The sequence below is a fragment of the Hypomesus transpacificus genome, chromosome 17, assembly GCF_021917145.1.
Source record: "Hypomesus transpacificus isolate Combined female chromosome 17, fHypTra1, whole genome shotgun sequence".
In the NCBI taxonomy this organism is placed as follows: domain Eukaryota; kingdom Metazoa; phylum Chordata; class Actinopteri; order Osmeriformes; family Osmeridae; genus Hypomesus; species Hypomesus transpacificus.
The window spans coordinates 10,919,555-10,936,772 of record NC_061076.1 but is presented as its reverse complement, the minus strand read 5'-3'; the positions used below and the strand labels follow the sequence as shown (position 1 = coordinate 10,936,772).

At 40.9% G+C, this 17,218-nt stretch overlaps 1 protein-coding gene and 1 long non-coding RNA gene across 2 annotated transcripts; one reads left to right on the top strand and one right to left on the bottom strand.

The window, feature by feature from the left end:
* Positions 1-3,862: 3,862 nt before the first annotated feature.
* On the bottom strand, positions 3,863-7,778 carry LOC124478960. Its single transcript, XR_006957342.1, has 4 exons — positions 7,485-7,778; positions 4,883-5,069; positions 4,513-4,751; positions 3,863-4,421 (listed from the first exon to the last, which is right to left on the bottom strand). It is a non-coding gene; the product is annotated as an uncharacterized LOC124478960 (long non-coding RNA).
* LOC124478956 (piggyBac transposable element-derived protein 4-like) lies at positions 4,454-5,462 on the top strand. The gene is made up of 2 exons (XM_047037383.1): positions 4,454-4,754; positions 4,866-5,462. Exons 1-2 carry the CDS (start codon positions 4,505-4,507, stop codon positions 5,183-5,185), a joined length of 570 nt encoding a protein of 189 aa, XP_046893339.1. The 5' UTR covers positions 4,454-4,504; the 3' UTR covers positions 5,186-5,462.
* Positions 7,779-17,218: the final 9,440 nt, after the last annotated feature.

Here is a 17,218-nt window from a genome sequence, read left to right as displayed (position 1 = left end):
ATTTTGACCAGTCCAGTTTTCTTGGGGGGCCAGCAACAAGGGTACACTCTCAACATTTAGCAGCATAGCAACTGGTATGTGATCAGTGGTGGCCAGCCCATAACACATCTCTATACTTTCCAGTGAGTCATGAGCATCGGCTGTGGTTACAATATGGTGTAGCCAGGAAGTTGTGTGCCACGTTTCACTTATATAGGTAAAACTTGTATCAAGCAATAACGCTTGATATCATTAATTTAGTTTCATTACAGAACTGCTGCAGATGTTGTGCGAAAAAAAAACACTTATCTGACATGTCAGCATTAAAATCACCCATGACATAGACACAACATGAACTATTGTCCTCTATGAAGGACTGAATAAAAGCTAACCTGTTCTGAAATTCATCCTCATGGTCATAGGATTCATATGGTGTGTACACATTTACAATAGTACATTTATTTTCATTGTGATTAAACTCCAACCCAATAGCCCAGTCAACGTTAAGCCACACCACCTTTACCGTTGGGTCATATTTTATGTTCCACAGTATAGCTACACCACCAGCTATCCTCCCACAAACCATTCTCATGCTGAGATCGGTAGTGGACTCTCCAGCACCATGAAACATCTTGTGTAGGGAGTTCAATTTGTCCAGATCTTGCTTGGCCATCCAGGTTTCTTGAAGAGAGACAATGTCACTCTCGCCCAGCAATGTGTCCACCACCAAACGTCTTGATCTATCAGCAGCAGTATGTCCTACTCGGAGGCCACGAGCGTTGTAGGATACAACCCGCATTAATGATCTACCACGGACCCATCAGGGCAGCTGGCCGGTGTGTCTGTCTCCCTGGTCTCTACATATAGGCCTACATTCATCCCAGCATCATGACTGAGCTGAAGCTCGGTACCCTGAGAGCGGGGGGTATGCTCTGGTCGAGCTTTTTTGAAAGTATAGACCAAGGGTAATTACCAAACCACAACTGTCCCACCATTACCCATAGGTGGCACTACATTCCACGCCCTAAAGCACAAAGGCTTTCTGGAATGGATAGGCTAACCAAGCCCCCTCCCTTCACTCCTTGGGTTGAAATAAAGGCCCTTGTGGATCTTGATGGTATTATATTTCAGATTTGGTATCCCATTGGTAATTCTGCAGCATAGATTTTTCTATACAGTTCCAATTTGTCAAGAATATACATTTTTCAATGGTTCGCAATGTTTGGAGGAATCCGCCATTACTGCTTGCAGTTATATTTATTATTATTATTCTTCTTAAGACTGGGTGTCTATGGCAGCCCCCATAAGCGCTTGGTCGAAAGTTGTGAAATTTGGCACACTCATTGGGGACAGCCCCCTGGTCCAATTCACAAAGTTTCATGTCCCATACTTTGGCACTCTAGTGCCACCAACGGGTCAAAGTTGGAGTTGTGTTTACACACGCAACTTTTGAACTTTATGACCCATTTTCAAAAATGAGGTACCATTGGATTCCCTGGATCAAGCCGAGTTCAATGCACCGAATGGCGTCAATTTCCTGTTGTATAGATTATCCGCTATTTCCGGTTTTATCAATAACCTTTGAAAGCCTACTCCTCCTGAAATTTTTGTCAAATCTTCTTCAAAATGACCAGATATGCTCTTCAGACCAAGCCTTACAAAAGTTATGGTAGAGCATTTTGATCTCCACAACCGTTTGTCCGTGAGAGCCAATCAAAATCAGCATTGCAGCCACCAAACAGGAAATGATGTCATATCTCAGCAGTTCTTTAAGGCAGTGACACCAAATTTGGTATGCCTACTCGGAACCTTATTCTGAGTATGTCTTTCAAAAATGGTGTCATTTGAGTAAAAGGGGGCGTGGCCGGAAGCATTAACGTGTTTTGGCTAATAACTGTTGAAGTGTTTACCTTAATAAAGTCATTTCTTTGTCTGTTGATGTCTTCTGAGATATCAAGCTTGACCATCGATAATATTTCATAACAACCGAATTGACGCGGCCGCCATTTTGGATTTAATGGAAAAGTGTAAAAACCTTTTACACGCCCCAAATTGTGTCCAATGTTTACTAAATTTGGCACAGATGATCTACAGACCAAGCTTCAAAAAGGTGTCGGATGGATTTTCCATTTTCAAAACCGTTTCTTTGGTAGAGACGATCAAAGGCGGCGGCGAAGCCGCAACAGACACGTGAGAGCGTAACTCAGCAACCATTTGTGCGATTGTCACCAAACTTTGGTTCCATCGTTCCAACGAGTAGCAGAGGAGGCCTGGTGTTATACCAGAAAAAAAACACTTTGAACACTCACTACTTTGGAACGCAAACAGATATTTCAACCAAACTTGGTGTGTTGCATGAGTGCAACAGGTTGTTGTGACGTAATTGTTGCGCAAGTGCTATGGAGGCCATGTCTTGCTCTGGACTGCTTGGCCCCTCCATTGCTGCTTGCAGCTATATTTATTATTATTATTACACATCTTCTGTCATTGGAGTCTATGGCAGCCCCTAGAACCGTATGGTAAAAAGTTGTGAAATTTGGCACACTCATTAACCCTTTGAAGCGTACGAACATACCGGTATGTCCAGTCCTGGCTGGTCCCTGGAGCGTACGGACATACCCGTATGTTTAGAACGCGTCCTTAGAATGTCCAGTTTGGCTTATTACGTAACAATAAACTCTTCAAAATTAGACTACGTGTATATTATAAACATACGTCTTGATGTACTGTATATTTTGAGAAAGTTTACCTTTATTATCCATATGAAAACGTTCAAACAAATTAGTTTAGCTAATGTTAGCTAATAGCTAACCAAAAATAACTCACGCTTTACTCACGTCACCTAGTAAACCATAAAATTATCCGTTTTCCTTGACTTGGCTATCACTTCCAACACATGTTACTTTTGTACAACCAACTACAGATCGAAATAATAGATATACGTTCACTAATATGCATCTAAAACATCCGACAAAAGTTTGTCTTTCGTCTTGTTTTGAGCTACTAGAGGCCATCTTTGATTTTTTTTTTCTTCCGGCAACAAATATGACCCTTGATGATGTACCACTTGACCCCGTACGCCTCAGTATTTTCTTGTGAGAAGAGTAGGTTATCTCGTTGACCCTTTGACACCCACAATGCATTGAGTACTGATCAAAACAATAAACATGGCAGCCTACGTTATCGGTAATAGCAATTAGCTTATCATCCTATACACCACCATTACCACTAAAATCATATACCACAACCACAATATGTTAATATTTTAATATCGGAATAGCAACTACTTCCCTAATTTGCAACAACGTGTTTTAAAAAGGAATATACGTTTAATTTTACCACAGTACAGTAACTTTTTACTAATATTTGTCGTCAGACACGTCACTCACATGATTCCCGCTCATATGATTTGCGCTCACATTCACCAGTCAGAGAAATATCACTTTTCCACAATGATGACACATTGAGTACATATGTTATGCCAGGTTGCTTAGCTTTGTCTTGTCCCAAGAATTTCGGTGTCCAGTCTGACCTTGTGTTGTTGTGTGCATCTGACAATAAAATACTTTAACTTGAAGTGTTTTTAAATTCTGATGGTAATCTTGCCGAATAACACGTGTGGCACACCCAAATAATATGGCACACCTAAATGAAAACAGATTATAAACAGTTGAATCAATTTGGCATTACAACGTTTTAATTCAAGGCATTGGTTCTAGTAGAGGCAAACTCCTGCGACTGTGAACACAGAAACACTGACATGTGGTGCTCACAACCTGCCGTTCCGCTGGACCATCCGGCTGACCCTTACTACAAAAGTCCCACCGGCATCAATACTAATATTGCTGGTACAGCCACAGCAACATCCCACAACTTTCTCCGAGACTACTGGACCACAGATCCCATCCTCCTGACCCCCTTCTTCGCCACAATTTTTTCCCAGGACCGTTTCCTGCTTCTCCTCCGTTGCTTGCACTTTGTCGACAGTGCAAGCGCTAACGTAAATGATCCCCTGCACAAGATCAGAAATGTGTTTAGTGCTCTCACCACTTCATTCCAAAGGGTTTTTGTGCCACACAGAGACCTCTGTGTCGATGAATCCCTAATGAAGTGGAAGGGTAGGCTGGCATTTCGGCAGTACATCCCATCAAAAAGGCATAGGTTTGGTGTCAAATTCTTTGTCCTTTGTGATGTGTTGACCGGTTACGTGCAGGACATGATCATTTACACGGGATCCACCACTGACATCACCCACTTTCCAGGACTTGGGATATCTGGCTCGGTCGTGATGACCTTACTTGCACCCCACCTAAAAAAGGGCCACGTCCTGTACATCGACAACTGGTACAGCAGTCCAACATTGTTCCAGCACCTCCTCTCCCGAGGAACGGGGGCCTGTGGGACCGTTCGTGCAAATCGGAAGGGGATGCCAGCCTTCAGCCCTAAAATGAAGAAGGGTGAAGTGGAGTTCAAACAAAATGGCAGTCAGTTGGCCGTTAAGTGGCATGATAAACGTGACGTTCATATGCTCACCACTGTTCATTCATCAGTGATGTCAGCCACGGCAAGGATTGATCATGCCACCTGGGAGAGGAAACTCAAGCCAGCTTGTGTTCTTGACTATAACAAGAAGATGGGGGCTGTGGACAAGGCGGACATGGTGAACAGCTTTGTCGAATGTGCCAGGAAGACTACCAAGTGGTATAAGAAAGTCTTCTTTCACTTGGTAGACACTGCTGTTCTCAATGGCCACATCGTCCACCGTCAACAGTCTGGTGAGAGAAATGCACAATACATTTCAAATTACATAATTTCCTTACAAAGCTTTTAAAATAATTGAGTTGCTGTGATTACTGATTCCTACTCATTTACTTCATTCTGATTAGGGAGAGTCATCCCTTACCAGGAATACAGACTGAACTTGATGAAACAGCTGCTCGAGGTGCATCATACACCTCGACGCCCATCCACCGGTGGCCGTCCCACATCAGACAATCCTCTGCGGTTGACTGCCAGGCACTTTCCCTCGGAGGTCCCTCAGACTGCTACCCAAGGAAGCAGGACCAGGAGGAAGTGCAAGGTGTGCACTTCTACCTCGCGTCGGAGAAAGGAGAGGAAAGTGACAAAGTTCATGTGTGTGGCATGCAACGTTGCCTTGTGTGCTGCCCCATGTTTTGAGGAGTATCACACACTCAAACATTATTAAACACCCATCGTTCTACCTTGGCCGTTGAGCGGGATTTAAAAGCCAACGGTTCAAGCAGGACGTTCACATGACATCTTGGTGAGGGGTCATGCCACAACAACTGATCAAGCCAACAGATCTCCCGTTCTACCTTGGCCGTTGAGCGGGATTTAAAAGCCAACGGTTCAAGCAGCAGGTTTGTATGTGACTTTCTGCCTTGGCGTTGAGCGGGATTTAAAAGCCAACGGTACAAGTAGCAGATTTTCAACACTCCCTGCATTATACATATACACATATATAATGACATTCAACAATTGTTTCTATTGTACTGCCCTTTCTCTGTTTCAGATATGTAGTTCCGGTTATAAAAAATAAAAAATAAATAAAAAAAGACATTTGTTTCAGATATCCTGTTCCTGTTATAACCCCCCCCCCCCCCCTTACACACACACACAAATATATTTTCTGTTTCAGATATTCTTCGAGATATCCAGTTTGTGTTATAAAAAAAATTAAATTATAATAATAAAAACTTCTTTTTTTCCCCAGATATCCAGTTCAGTTCCTGTTATAAAACCTTTTTTTCAGATATCCAGTTCCTGTTATAAAAAAAAAATAAAAAAAAAATTTTGCCATTGACTTCCATGGAACAAGAATAATAATAATAAAACTAACAATAACAATAGGTTTCCTCCTGACGGAGGAATCCTAATAATACTAACAATAACAATAGGTGCCTTGCAGCTTCGCTGCTTGGCCGCTAATAATAATAATAATACAAACAATAACAATAGGTTCCTCGCAGCTTCTCTGCTTGGCCCCTAATAATAATAATAATAATACTAACAATAACAATAGGTGCCTCGCAGCTTCGCTGCTTGGCCCCTAATAAATATAGCTGCAAGCAGCAATGGAGGGGCCAAGCAGTCCAGAGCAGGACATGGCCTCCATAGCACTTGCGCAACAATTAAGTCACAACAACCTGTTGCACTCATGCAACACACCACGTTTGGTTGAAATATCTGTTTGCGTGTTTTTTTTCTGGTATAACACCACAGGCCTCCTCTGCTCCTCGTTGGAACGATGAAACCAAAGTTCGGTGACAATCGCACAAATGGTTGCTGAGTTACGCTCTCACGTGTCTTTTGCGGCTTCGCCGCCGCCTTTGATCGTCTCTACCGAACAAACGGTTTTGAAAATTGAAAATCCATCTGACACCTTTGTGAAGCTTGGTCTGAAGATCATCTGTGCCAAATCTTGTAAACATTGGACAACATTTGGGGCGTGTAAAAAATAAACTAACCACCTCTTCTAGAACCATCACCTTATCGCGGTGAAGAGGTTTGTGTGTCCTAATGAACCTGGGGGCTGTGTTGTCTGGAGCCTGGTGCTCCTGGTAGGGTCTCCCAAGACAAAGTGGTCTCAGGTGAGGGGCCAGACTAAGAATGGTTCAAAAAAACAAAGGACGACATAGTAAACCAAGAGAGGAGTCAACCTGCTCGGAGCCCTAGTCTGGAGCCAAAACAATAAACTCTCTTTTTTTTCAGATAACCGTCAAGCTATCCAGTTGTTTCAATGTGTACTAATTGTTCTTTCCAAAAAATGAAACAATTGGTTATATGTACATATATCAGATGGACTTCAAGCTATACTTTCTCTTTTTATCCTACTATGCACTAATTATTATTTCTGTTTCAGATAACACATTTCGACCTTCGCCGTTGAGTGGGCAAACTAGAACCTAAAGATTTTCCAGGAGCTTGCTTGATCGCCTTTTTGCTAGGGGTCAGGGAATAATTTTCCAGTCTCGCCTTTATTGGCTCAAATTGGCTGACTGGTTTTTCGATTCCCTCTGGAAAAGCAGTTTTTAATTATATAAAATAAAAACAATTGTTTTAAATACTGAACTACTGTGTCTTTTGTACATGTATCCTGTGATTTAGAGGCCTGTGCAATTTACTCAGCTAGCATACAGTACGATATGGGTAAACCATGTTCATGAAATGAGTTACTAGCGTTAGATGAAAGCCTGCCAGACAACAATAATCGTGCATTGCAATCCATTTGGACCGAAGACTTCTGCAGTATTTAGTATAAGGTAAAATCCGACTACACTAAATAACGCTACGTAACATGGCCACTAGTTAGTAACAGCTAGCTAGGTTAGTTGAATTACACTCTAGCTAGTTGAATTACACTATTACGAGGTAGCTAGTTTAGCAAACACATCACCTCGTAAAGTACAGCAGTTAATACTTTAATTTCAATATCATGCAAAATATATGTGTTGTAACTTCAGTTGAACAAACACTTCACTTACCAGAAAAACGTCGCCATGAAAGGTAAACATGGTCCCACGAGGCGGATGAAATGCATCAAGGAGGAGGGGGGTGGGGGGTGGTCGTAATATTCTAAACAACCAATGGGTTGTTGCCTGGTCAAAGCTACGGGGTCCAACAGGTTCAACTCAAAATGCGAATAGAGAAATGCTTAAATTGTACAGCAATTCGACATTAATGCGTCATAATCAATTTCTGGAACGTTAAAATTGATCCAAAATCACGCGCATTAAAAACTCACCCTGGGGGACCAGTCAAACAATTTAGAACGTACGTGTGAAAGGGTTAAGCACAGTCCCCTCTTTATATTCACCAAGTTTCATGTCTCCCATTGGAGCACTCTAGCGCCACCAACTGGTCAAAGTTGGACTTGTGTTTACACACGTAACTTTTGAACCGTATGACCGATTTTCAAAAATTAAGTACCGTTGGATTCCCTGGATCGAGACGAGTTCAACGCACACCATGGCGTCAATTTCCGGTTATATAGATTTTCTGCCATTTAGCATTTTCAAGCAAAAAACAGTTTTTTGCTTCTCCTCCCTCAATTTTTGTCAAATCTTCCCCAGAATTGGCACACATCATCATCAGACCAACCCTCACAGAATTTGTCAAAGGATATTTGATTTTCAAAACCGTTTGTCCGGTACAGCCAATCAAAATTGGCAACAAAGCAACCAAACAGGAAGTTGGATCATATCTCAGCTAATCTTTAAGAAATCAACCCCAAACCTGGTGTGATGACTCGGAACCCTCTTCTGAGGCTGTCCAATTAATTTGGTGTCATGTCATTACTGGGCGTGGCCGCAGGAAGCAAAAATGTGTTTTGGCCAATAACTGTTTATTTGTTTGCCTTTATTAAGTGATTCCTTTGTTTCATGATATCTTGGGACGTCCCGTGTGTGACCCATCATCATTTGTGATAATAGCCGAATTGATGCGGCCGCCATTTTGAATTCTTTGAAAAAAAAAATTCTCTACTCCTCCTACACATGTTGTCCAATCTTCACCAAATTTCGCAGAGATTATCTTCAGACCAAGCCTCACAAAGGCCATCACATGATTGTTTGATTTCCACAACCGTTTGCCCGGTACAGGCAATCAAAATGTGCAATTAAGCCATCAAACAGAAAGTTGGGTCGTATCTCAGCAAATCTTTGATGGATTCACACCAAACTTGCTGCATGCACTCAAAACCCTGTTCTGAGGATTTCTTGTGTTTTATGGGTCATTTGACTGCTTGGCCACCTCATTGCTGCTTGCAGCAATATTTATTATTATTATTACACATCTTCTGTCATTGGAGTCTATGGCAGCCCCTAGAACCGTATGGTAAAAAGTTGTGAAATTTGGCACACTCATTAAGCACAGTCCCCTCTTTATATTCACCAAGTTTCATGTCTCCCATTGGAGCACTCTAGCGCTAACAACTGGTCAAAGTTGGACTTGTGTTTACACACGTTACTTTTGAACCGTATGACCGATATTAAAAAATGAGGTACCGTTGGATTCCCTGGATTGAGACGAGTTCAACGCACACCATGGCGTCAATTTCCGGTTATACAGATTTCCCGCCATTTTACATTTTGTGAAAAAACGTTTTTTTGCTTCTCCTCCTTCAATTTTTGTCAAATCATCCCCAGAATTGGCACACATCATCATCAGACCAACCCTCGCAGAAGTTATTAAAAGATATTTGATTTTCAAAACCGTTTGTCTGGTACAGCCAATCAAAATTGGCAACAAAGCAACCAAACAGGAAGTTGAATCATATCTCAGCTAATCTTTGAGACATCAACACCAAACTTGGTATGATGACTCGAAACCCTCTTGTGAGGTTGTCCAATTAATTTGGTGTCATATCATTACTGGGCATGGCCACAGGAAGCAAAAATTTGTTTTGGCCAATAACTGTTTATTTGTTTGCCTTTATTAAGTGATTCTTTTGTCTCATAATATCTTGGGATGTCCCGTGTGTGACCCATCATCATTTGTGATAATAGTCGAATTGATGCGGCCGCCATTTTGAATTCATTGAAAAACGTTTTGTTATCTAGTCCTCCTACACATATTGTCCAATCTTCACCAAATTTGGCAGAGATTATCTTCAGACCAAGCCTCACAAAGGCCATCAAATTATTTTTTCATTTTCAGCACCGTTTGCCCGGTACAACCAATCAAAATGTGCCATTAAGCCAGCAAACAGGAAGTTGGGTCGTATCTCAGCAAATGTTTGATGGATTCACACCAAACTTGCTGCATTTAATCGCAACCCTGTTCTGAGGAAGTGTTTTATGGGTCATTTGACTTTTTGGCCACCTCATTGCTGCTTGCAGCTATATTTAGTATTGTTGTTCATTGTGCATATGATATGTCATGTTGATGTGAAGATATGTGACAATGATATTGGAAACAACAATTGAAGTACTGATCTGTTTTTTATTTCATGCTTTTTTGTATAACAGTTGGGTGTATTGTTTTTTCATATTGTAAATTGGCTAAGATTAGTAACAACTACTAATTTTAAGTGAATGCAAGTTCATTAGTGAAACCCCAAGTGTATTTTTGTTAGTGTAAAGGATTCAGGTTAGCCACCTCTCATGCCAACTCAAGCAAGCTAGAGAGGCGATACAGATGGTTGGTCATCAGCAGGGATGTTTCAAACTCTTGGATCATGGTTTTCAGATGACCTTTTCCATTCAGTTGCCAAACTGACATCAACGCACACTAAAAGACACACACACAGACTAAAAAGTTATACAAATTTACAGAAAACCACACACACACACACACAAGTGCCTGTAGTTTCCTGTTGAGGGGGCACCTAAGTCTAAATGATAATGGTTATGGTGTAGGCTAGCTGGAAACTCGTAGTCTGTGTGTGTGTGTTTGTACCCATCCGTTACCACATCAACTGTGGACTGTTGTTAGTGCTCTGTGAGTAAGACTGGGGGTTCAATTGTAGGGTGAGGGGAGGAGGTTAAACCATCCTATGAAAATATTCTTTTTCAACACCAGATGGACACAATAGGCTACAGTGCTTTTTTACACCACAGTAGGGGTGGGCGATATGGCCAAAATCTTCTATAACAGTATGAGTAATTTAATATCACGGTTACGGTATCACAGTATAGTAATTGTTCTGTAAATTCAATTAAGAAATGGTACAAAATAACCAAACCATAGTTCATCATCACACTTGATTATTTATTAAAAACAACTACCTCACATGACACAACACTTGAGTTAACCTGTTCTGGAGACTGTTAAATGTGCCTAAAAACGCCTGAACAGCATGCCCAAAGTAAATTGAAAGCTGTTCTTGAACCATTTGGAGTATATGCATGTAAATGGACTCTTTTGAAAGCTGACACTCTGAAGTTATGTTCCTTGTTGTCAGGACCCCTGTCAGTCCTACTGGTGTTGAGTAATAGAAGCTTGAACACAAGGAAAGTGAAAGTTTCTATTTCCGCCTGGATTTTGTTTTGAAAACAGAGGCCTGAAGAGGCCTAGAGGTGGTAGGTATTAGCTGGAAGACAGAATTGGACCACAGGTTGAAGCCTTACCCAATTCAGATCAAAAGTCAAACATAATACCACAATATATTCATATTTGACACGTTTTTATAAGAGTACATCCAGGCGTTTTCAAAAAGGGCCTTTTGGAGACTCCAGAATGACCCTTCTAACCAAGGTCAAATTCTTAGGATAAAAAGGTATAATTGTTATCTCTAATGAAAGGTGGTCCTTAGAACTATCATATATAACAGCTAAATCCCTCATTAGTATTACTGAAACACGAAAACTGAAGCATGAACACATTGGAGTGATTTATCTGATTTCCAGGATTGGCACACAAAGAACACTGACATATTGCGCAATCGACTTTTATTTTGAAGGCTCCACAAAACCTGGCATATGGGGTATCGCCATTTACAGCTAGCGCTAAGCTACAAGGATAACTAGCTCTTTTCAGAATCAGTCCAAGCCAGTTAGAAAAAATCGTGTAGAGGGGGCGGGGGGGGGGGGTGGGCGGGGGGCGGGCTGGACGCACAGACCTGGTTGGCTTTAGAGGACTGTCACCGGGGCATGGAAGCTAATATTGGCTAAACCAAGGTGTCTATCAAAAGGTCAGAGTGTAGCGGCCATTTTAAGACTATATCCGTGTTTCTACTTGACCCAGATCTCATGCTATGAGCTAAAGTGCGTTGAGAGACAGAATTTTTTTTTTTTTTTACGAAGTAACAATGAAGCAACAAGATCGTGGCTATGTGTGGATATAATTCTTTGTTTGGACAATTACTCGACATGGTTTGATACTTTGGACCCTTTGGAATGTAAGCAGATGAGGTTTTGATGAGTTGTGTGCATACCTGGACATTCCTAAGTAATCGAAGGTAAGTACAACTTTTTTCTCTGGCATTGTTGAATGAACGGTCACCGGACAAAGACGTTGACGCTACTTTCTGTTGCAAGTTGAGCTTGAATTGGTTTATTTCAATGGAAGCACAAGAATCGTAGCTTTCCAACGATGTACAACATGTGTACTAGTCGAAAAAAATTATTTATGATTTTTAATGCGTAATAACTGGGGGAGGAGGGGGCAGTGTTTCGGGCCCGCGGGCGGGCCCGCAAGCAAAACAGGTTAAAAACAAAAGACTCAAAAAAGTTACGAGTACGGGCGTTCTGATGCGCAGTCATGCCATCCGCGTGGTGACCTACTCACAGTTCAATAAGGATCCGTAATGCCCTCCGAAAATTTCAAAATGAGCGGAAGCGATCAGTCTGAGTTTTACTATCCATATCTAACTTCAGTTTCGGCGTATTAACATTGTTAAAGCTCGGTCGATATGTTAAAGCCTCAGTTTGATATTTCCCGGTATGACCTCACTCTCAGTAAGTAGTTAGCGCTCACTAGTCATCAGGGTCGGACTGGGACCGAAAAACAGCCCGGTACTTTGAAACACAGACCGGCCGCCCCCCACCTCCACTTTCTCCCTCACTTTCTTTTTCCATACTTGTCTCTGTTTCTGCATCTGCTATTTGATGTTGCAAAAAAACAATAATCAGTTAACTATATTCAATAATGACCATCAATTCAAAAAACTAATTTCCATATAATAACCCTGTTAACAGACTGACTCTTGTGTACAGTTGCAGTGCAGCACCTGTCATAATCTCTCCATTGGACCCTGTCACCACAGCAGCCTCCATCTCTTTCCCTGTGTCACCTGTGCCTGCTTTATAACACAGAACAGAAAATCAAGACAATTGCATTTGAGCCACATAGCACATGTATTATTTAAAGCCAAAAAATGTGTTGTGCATATTTAGATGCGTGCCTTTTTCTCTTGGCCATTTCTTGTACTTCATAAAAAATGGCTAGCAGTAATACCAAATGTATAATGTTTTTAGAAACATTAAAACTATATGGTTTGGAATGATATTTGAATTTTATAAATGTCGAAAATACAGCTGCTTACAGCTACTTGCACCTGGCGCCTCGATCTGGTACAGCCGCATCTTCGGGCTTCAAACTCTCTTCGTCTTTTGACGGCCTAAGTGTGTTCTATACTTCTACATTGTGCAGCATTTGCTTGCAGTGCCCGTTGTTTTTTTCTTTCTCTTTTCCTTTCCATTTCTTTGCTAAGCAAACAACGATGTTAGCTAAAATAGCTCCGAATTAGCGAACGAATTGGCTGTACCCGGAAAACGATAGATTTTTGACCAATCGTGATCTGTCAAATGGACGGACAAGTGCACCGTTCAAGTTTACACGGGGGAAAATGACCACCCCCACCCTTTGGATTTTGGATCGCTCTAGTTGCTTGGTATTAAGGCCATCCTCAAAGTGAGCGTAAACTATTAGGATTTTTTTTCTTGAATACTGCCGTGGCTGTAGCGGCCGTTTGTTTGACCGGCCGTTCGGGAAGTCTCCCGATGGCCAGTCCGACCCTGCTAGTCATCCTAGATCAAGAATGCTAGCAATGCCACCAGTACAGTACAGTTTTACAACAATAATTTTACAGTACGAGACATAAAACTTGAACAACAAATCGAATTGGTTACCTGTAGAATGGGTCATCAAATAGATATCATTAACTAGAAAAGGCATTTCCTGCTGAAAATGCGTTGGAATGCTGAAATCTGAAATCATTTTTTTAAATGGCTGAAAATACAGAAATAAGAAAATACCTGCAAGCTGAAATTAATTTAAAAAATGTGTGACTCACTCTAAAGAGGCAGTGTGGTAGCTGAACCGCATCATCTAACAAAGCTAAGTGCTTAAATACAATGCGGGAGAATAAGTTTGAATGTTGTGAAGCAATCGAAGAAAAAGTTGCATTTCAAGAGGCAGTGTGGAAGCTGAATTGCATCATCTAGCAAAGCTAAGAGCTTAAATAGCCCACAATGCTGGAGAAGCTGAAAGTTGAACTGTTAACCAGAAGAAGAAGTTGGCTAGCTAGTTGTAACAAGAATATTATAGTTTTAACAGCTTAAATTAGTTGGGATAGTAATATCAGTAGCAAATGTAGCCTATCATTGAGTGCGTTTACTCGGCTTTCTTAGTAGGATTCAATGTGTTGATTGAATTAAACGTACAGCAGTAGGGCCGAAACAGGAAGACACGGCGACACTTTGTTGCAGAAGGATGATGGTGCAAGTTTTGTCCGTGGTGCATACAACGACTTATATTCCATGGACCTAATTACACATGTAAACAGAGTAATCGTATTTTTGGCATAAACCAACATTGCTATCAGGTTTCTAATGGTCAGGTGAACGCACTCAGTGGCGTAGTAGAACAAAACAGTACCATTAGCATAGTAGTTGGTAAAAGAGATATTAGCAGCATCTGCAGAATTAGTAGTTGTAGTAGTGGCGTAAGATATAGCAGTATCAATAGTGGTAGTAGTTGTGTTGTGGTGCTCTTAGTCTTTTAATGAGACGAGTTGACTGAATAGCTTGTCTGTGTCTCCACTAATCAGCTATTCTAAAACTGGTTGTTCCCATTCTTGATTGTGATTGGCTATATCGCATTCCATGCCGTTGTAAAATCCAGCATAACCTCACAGGTTGTCCTCATAACAATCTTTAACATTCCATATTACTGCGCATCGAATATTTCAAATTGAAAAAGACGGCAAAGATGTCCATCTGGCTGTTGCGTGGCAACGATTTATGTAGGAACTATACTTTGTAGTAGCGGAAGAATGACGGTTTATGATTAAACAATTTTGTTTCTAATTGTTTTTATTGATGACACGATATCAAATATTTGTAGTAACAGTTTTAGAAAAGCAATAAGCCCCAAGAGGCCGTGGTTTACGCTGATTTTAGAACAGGTAAGGGGGTTTTCGGCACTCCGCTTCGCGTCGTGCCTAACAACTCCCCTTACCTGTTCTAAAATCAGCGTAAACCACGGCCTCTTGGGGCTTATTGCTTAAATACCAATCACCTGTGTAAGAGACTGTTGCGTGTTTGTGTGGTTGCCACGGTGACGGTGCAGCTATGATTGCTAACGTTCTGAGGGCAGAGAATACCAGAAATGTAGCTAGAATCCACACATCAAACAAGTTAACCTAAACGCAAAACTATACGTCCAATCCCAAAAATAAAGATATTTTCCAAGACCCAAGACTCTGCCGAAACCAAAGATGTCCTTTACATGTCTGTGCGGTCAGAAATACGACTCTACCGGCAGTTTCTAAATCTGGTTGTTTTTGACTTTTCTGACGAATTTGTCACAAGATTTGCATTGGACTCTATGGGGCGAGAGTTGGACATTGTCTCGCTTTCGTGGGGCTCTGAATAAATGTGCAAGTCCGTTGGATTCCACAGACAACTGTCTACGACCAGCTCAATATTAGCTATCTATTGATCCAAAAACGAAGCATAAAGAGCGAAAATTGTGGCAATGCTGGCAAACTAGAAATATGTTTTCAACGACATCTGAAGCTCCCCTCCACTCTAAGCGATTCAGTCTGCACTCTAGGCTTTCTCGTACACACGCATGTAAATCTCAGAAACGGTTTGAAAAAGTAATGAAACATAATCAAACATAATTTAGGGTTTTGTCAACATTTTAAAGTTTAAATGATGGCTGTAGCTGAAGAATTGAGGAAGAAGAAGGATTTGAAAGTTGAAGAAGTTTAAGAGGATTGAGAGGATAAAAAAAATACTCAATTGGAAAACCATGTAAAAAATGTGTAGAATATTGATTTATATTAATTCAAGCATAAGAGGTACAAAGCTGAAAAGTGATAGCGCCCATGGCCTGAAACTGCTGAATTATTTGATGAAGCAGCATTCCAACAATAAAGATTCAAAGAGCAATACTTGGAATGCTGAAGCAGCATTCCAACAATTAACATCGGCATGCAGGGCTCGACATTAAGGCTCGTCCGCTTGTCCGGGACAAGTGGATTTTTTTGTAGGGCAAGTGATAGAGAAATGTACTTGCCCCACTGGACAAGTTAAAACTAACAAAATAAAATGACATGTTACTTCACGTTATGTTCCACTCATTACGTCTATTTTTCCGATTTTATTTGACCGAATTCTGCATTAGCCAATCACAAAAAAGTGGCTTTGTCCCAAGATCTCTACAAACCTTGCAGCTAATTTAATGCTCAACACTTGAATGGGGGCTTATTACTTGAATTATTTACTGTGTCGTCTCAGTTACACTATCAGGGATTTGGAAAACTGTGACTTGCCCAAGTAGGCAAATGGCTAGTAGAACATAACATTTCATAATAATTTCACTAAATCAAGCAGCGCTGCAAGACCCAGTTGAAGTGGAATAATATCATACTATTGTAATTATGAAGATGAAGAATGATTATGGATTATAAGATTGAAAAATGTACCTCTTAATCACTTTTATACCTTTATATGTTACACTTCAAGAAAAACCTGATGCAACACTGTTGACTGTTTAGTATATCCACTAATATGTAAAATAAATCAAGCCTAAAGTGTTAAACTGTATGAATGGGGCTGGGTGTGAGAGAAAGAGTATGTGAGCAGGCTCCTGTCATAGAAAAACTACAAAGCCCAGCAGTAAGAGGCAATTTTACGACCCACAGCTCGGAGCTTAGTGTGACTGGCCGTCAAGGTCAGAGCAGGTCTACAAAAAAATTATGAATTCTCTATGCACCTGTAATCAGAAGCTTTTAGAGAGAGAGACCAATAGTGTAAAATTTATTATGCATTTGTGATAAACAATATTGTGCAAATAGCTAATTTACAGGACTGATAAGGTTTTGATATTAGAGTGTCCGGAGAAGATTTGTCAGTTTGGTTCTGCAGGATCACACTCACGTTTTTTTTAATCACCCTGCTTTCTTGGATTCTAATAAAACCCTTTGCATCAAACTCTGTTGGATTTCCTGTGCTGTTTCAAACTTAGAAAATGTTTGATCCAAGGACTTTGAATATTTCTTCATCACAGTGAAATGTTATACAGCTAGCAAACTAATTAGCTAGTATCGCTAACGACATAGGCTAACTCAACTTTGGTAGGCTATCCTCTGTATTTGCAAGCCAGCTATACTTATACTGTATCTAAAATAAGATAAATAGCCCCGAGACGAGCTTTTACGGGCTATGTTGCTTCACTCCGTGTGCCTGTGCCTCGTCCATTACTGTTTACAAAGTTAGCAGGACTACTTGGTTGCCGTTGCCTTCTCAGCAAGAGAAATCCAAGGTTT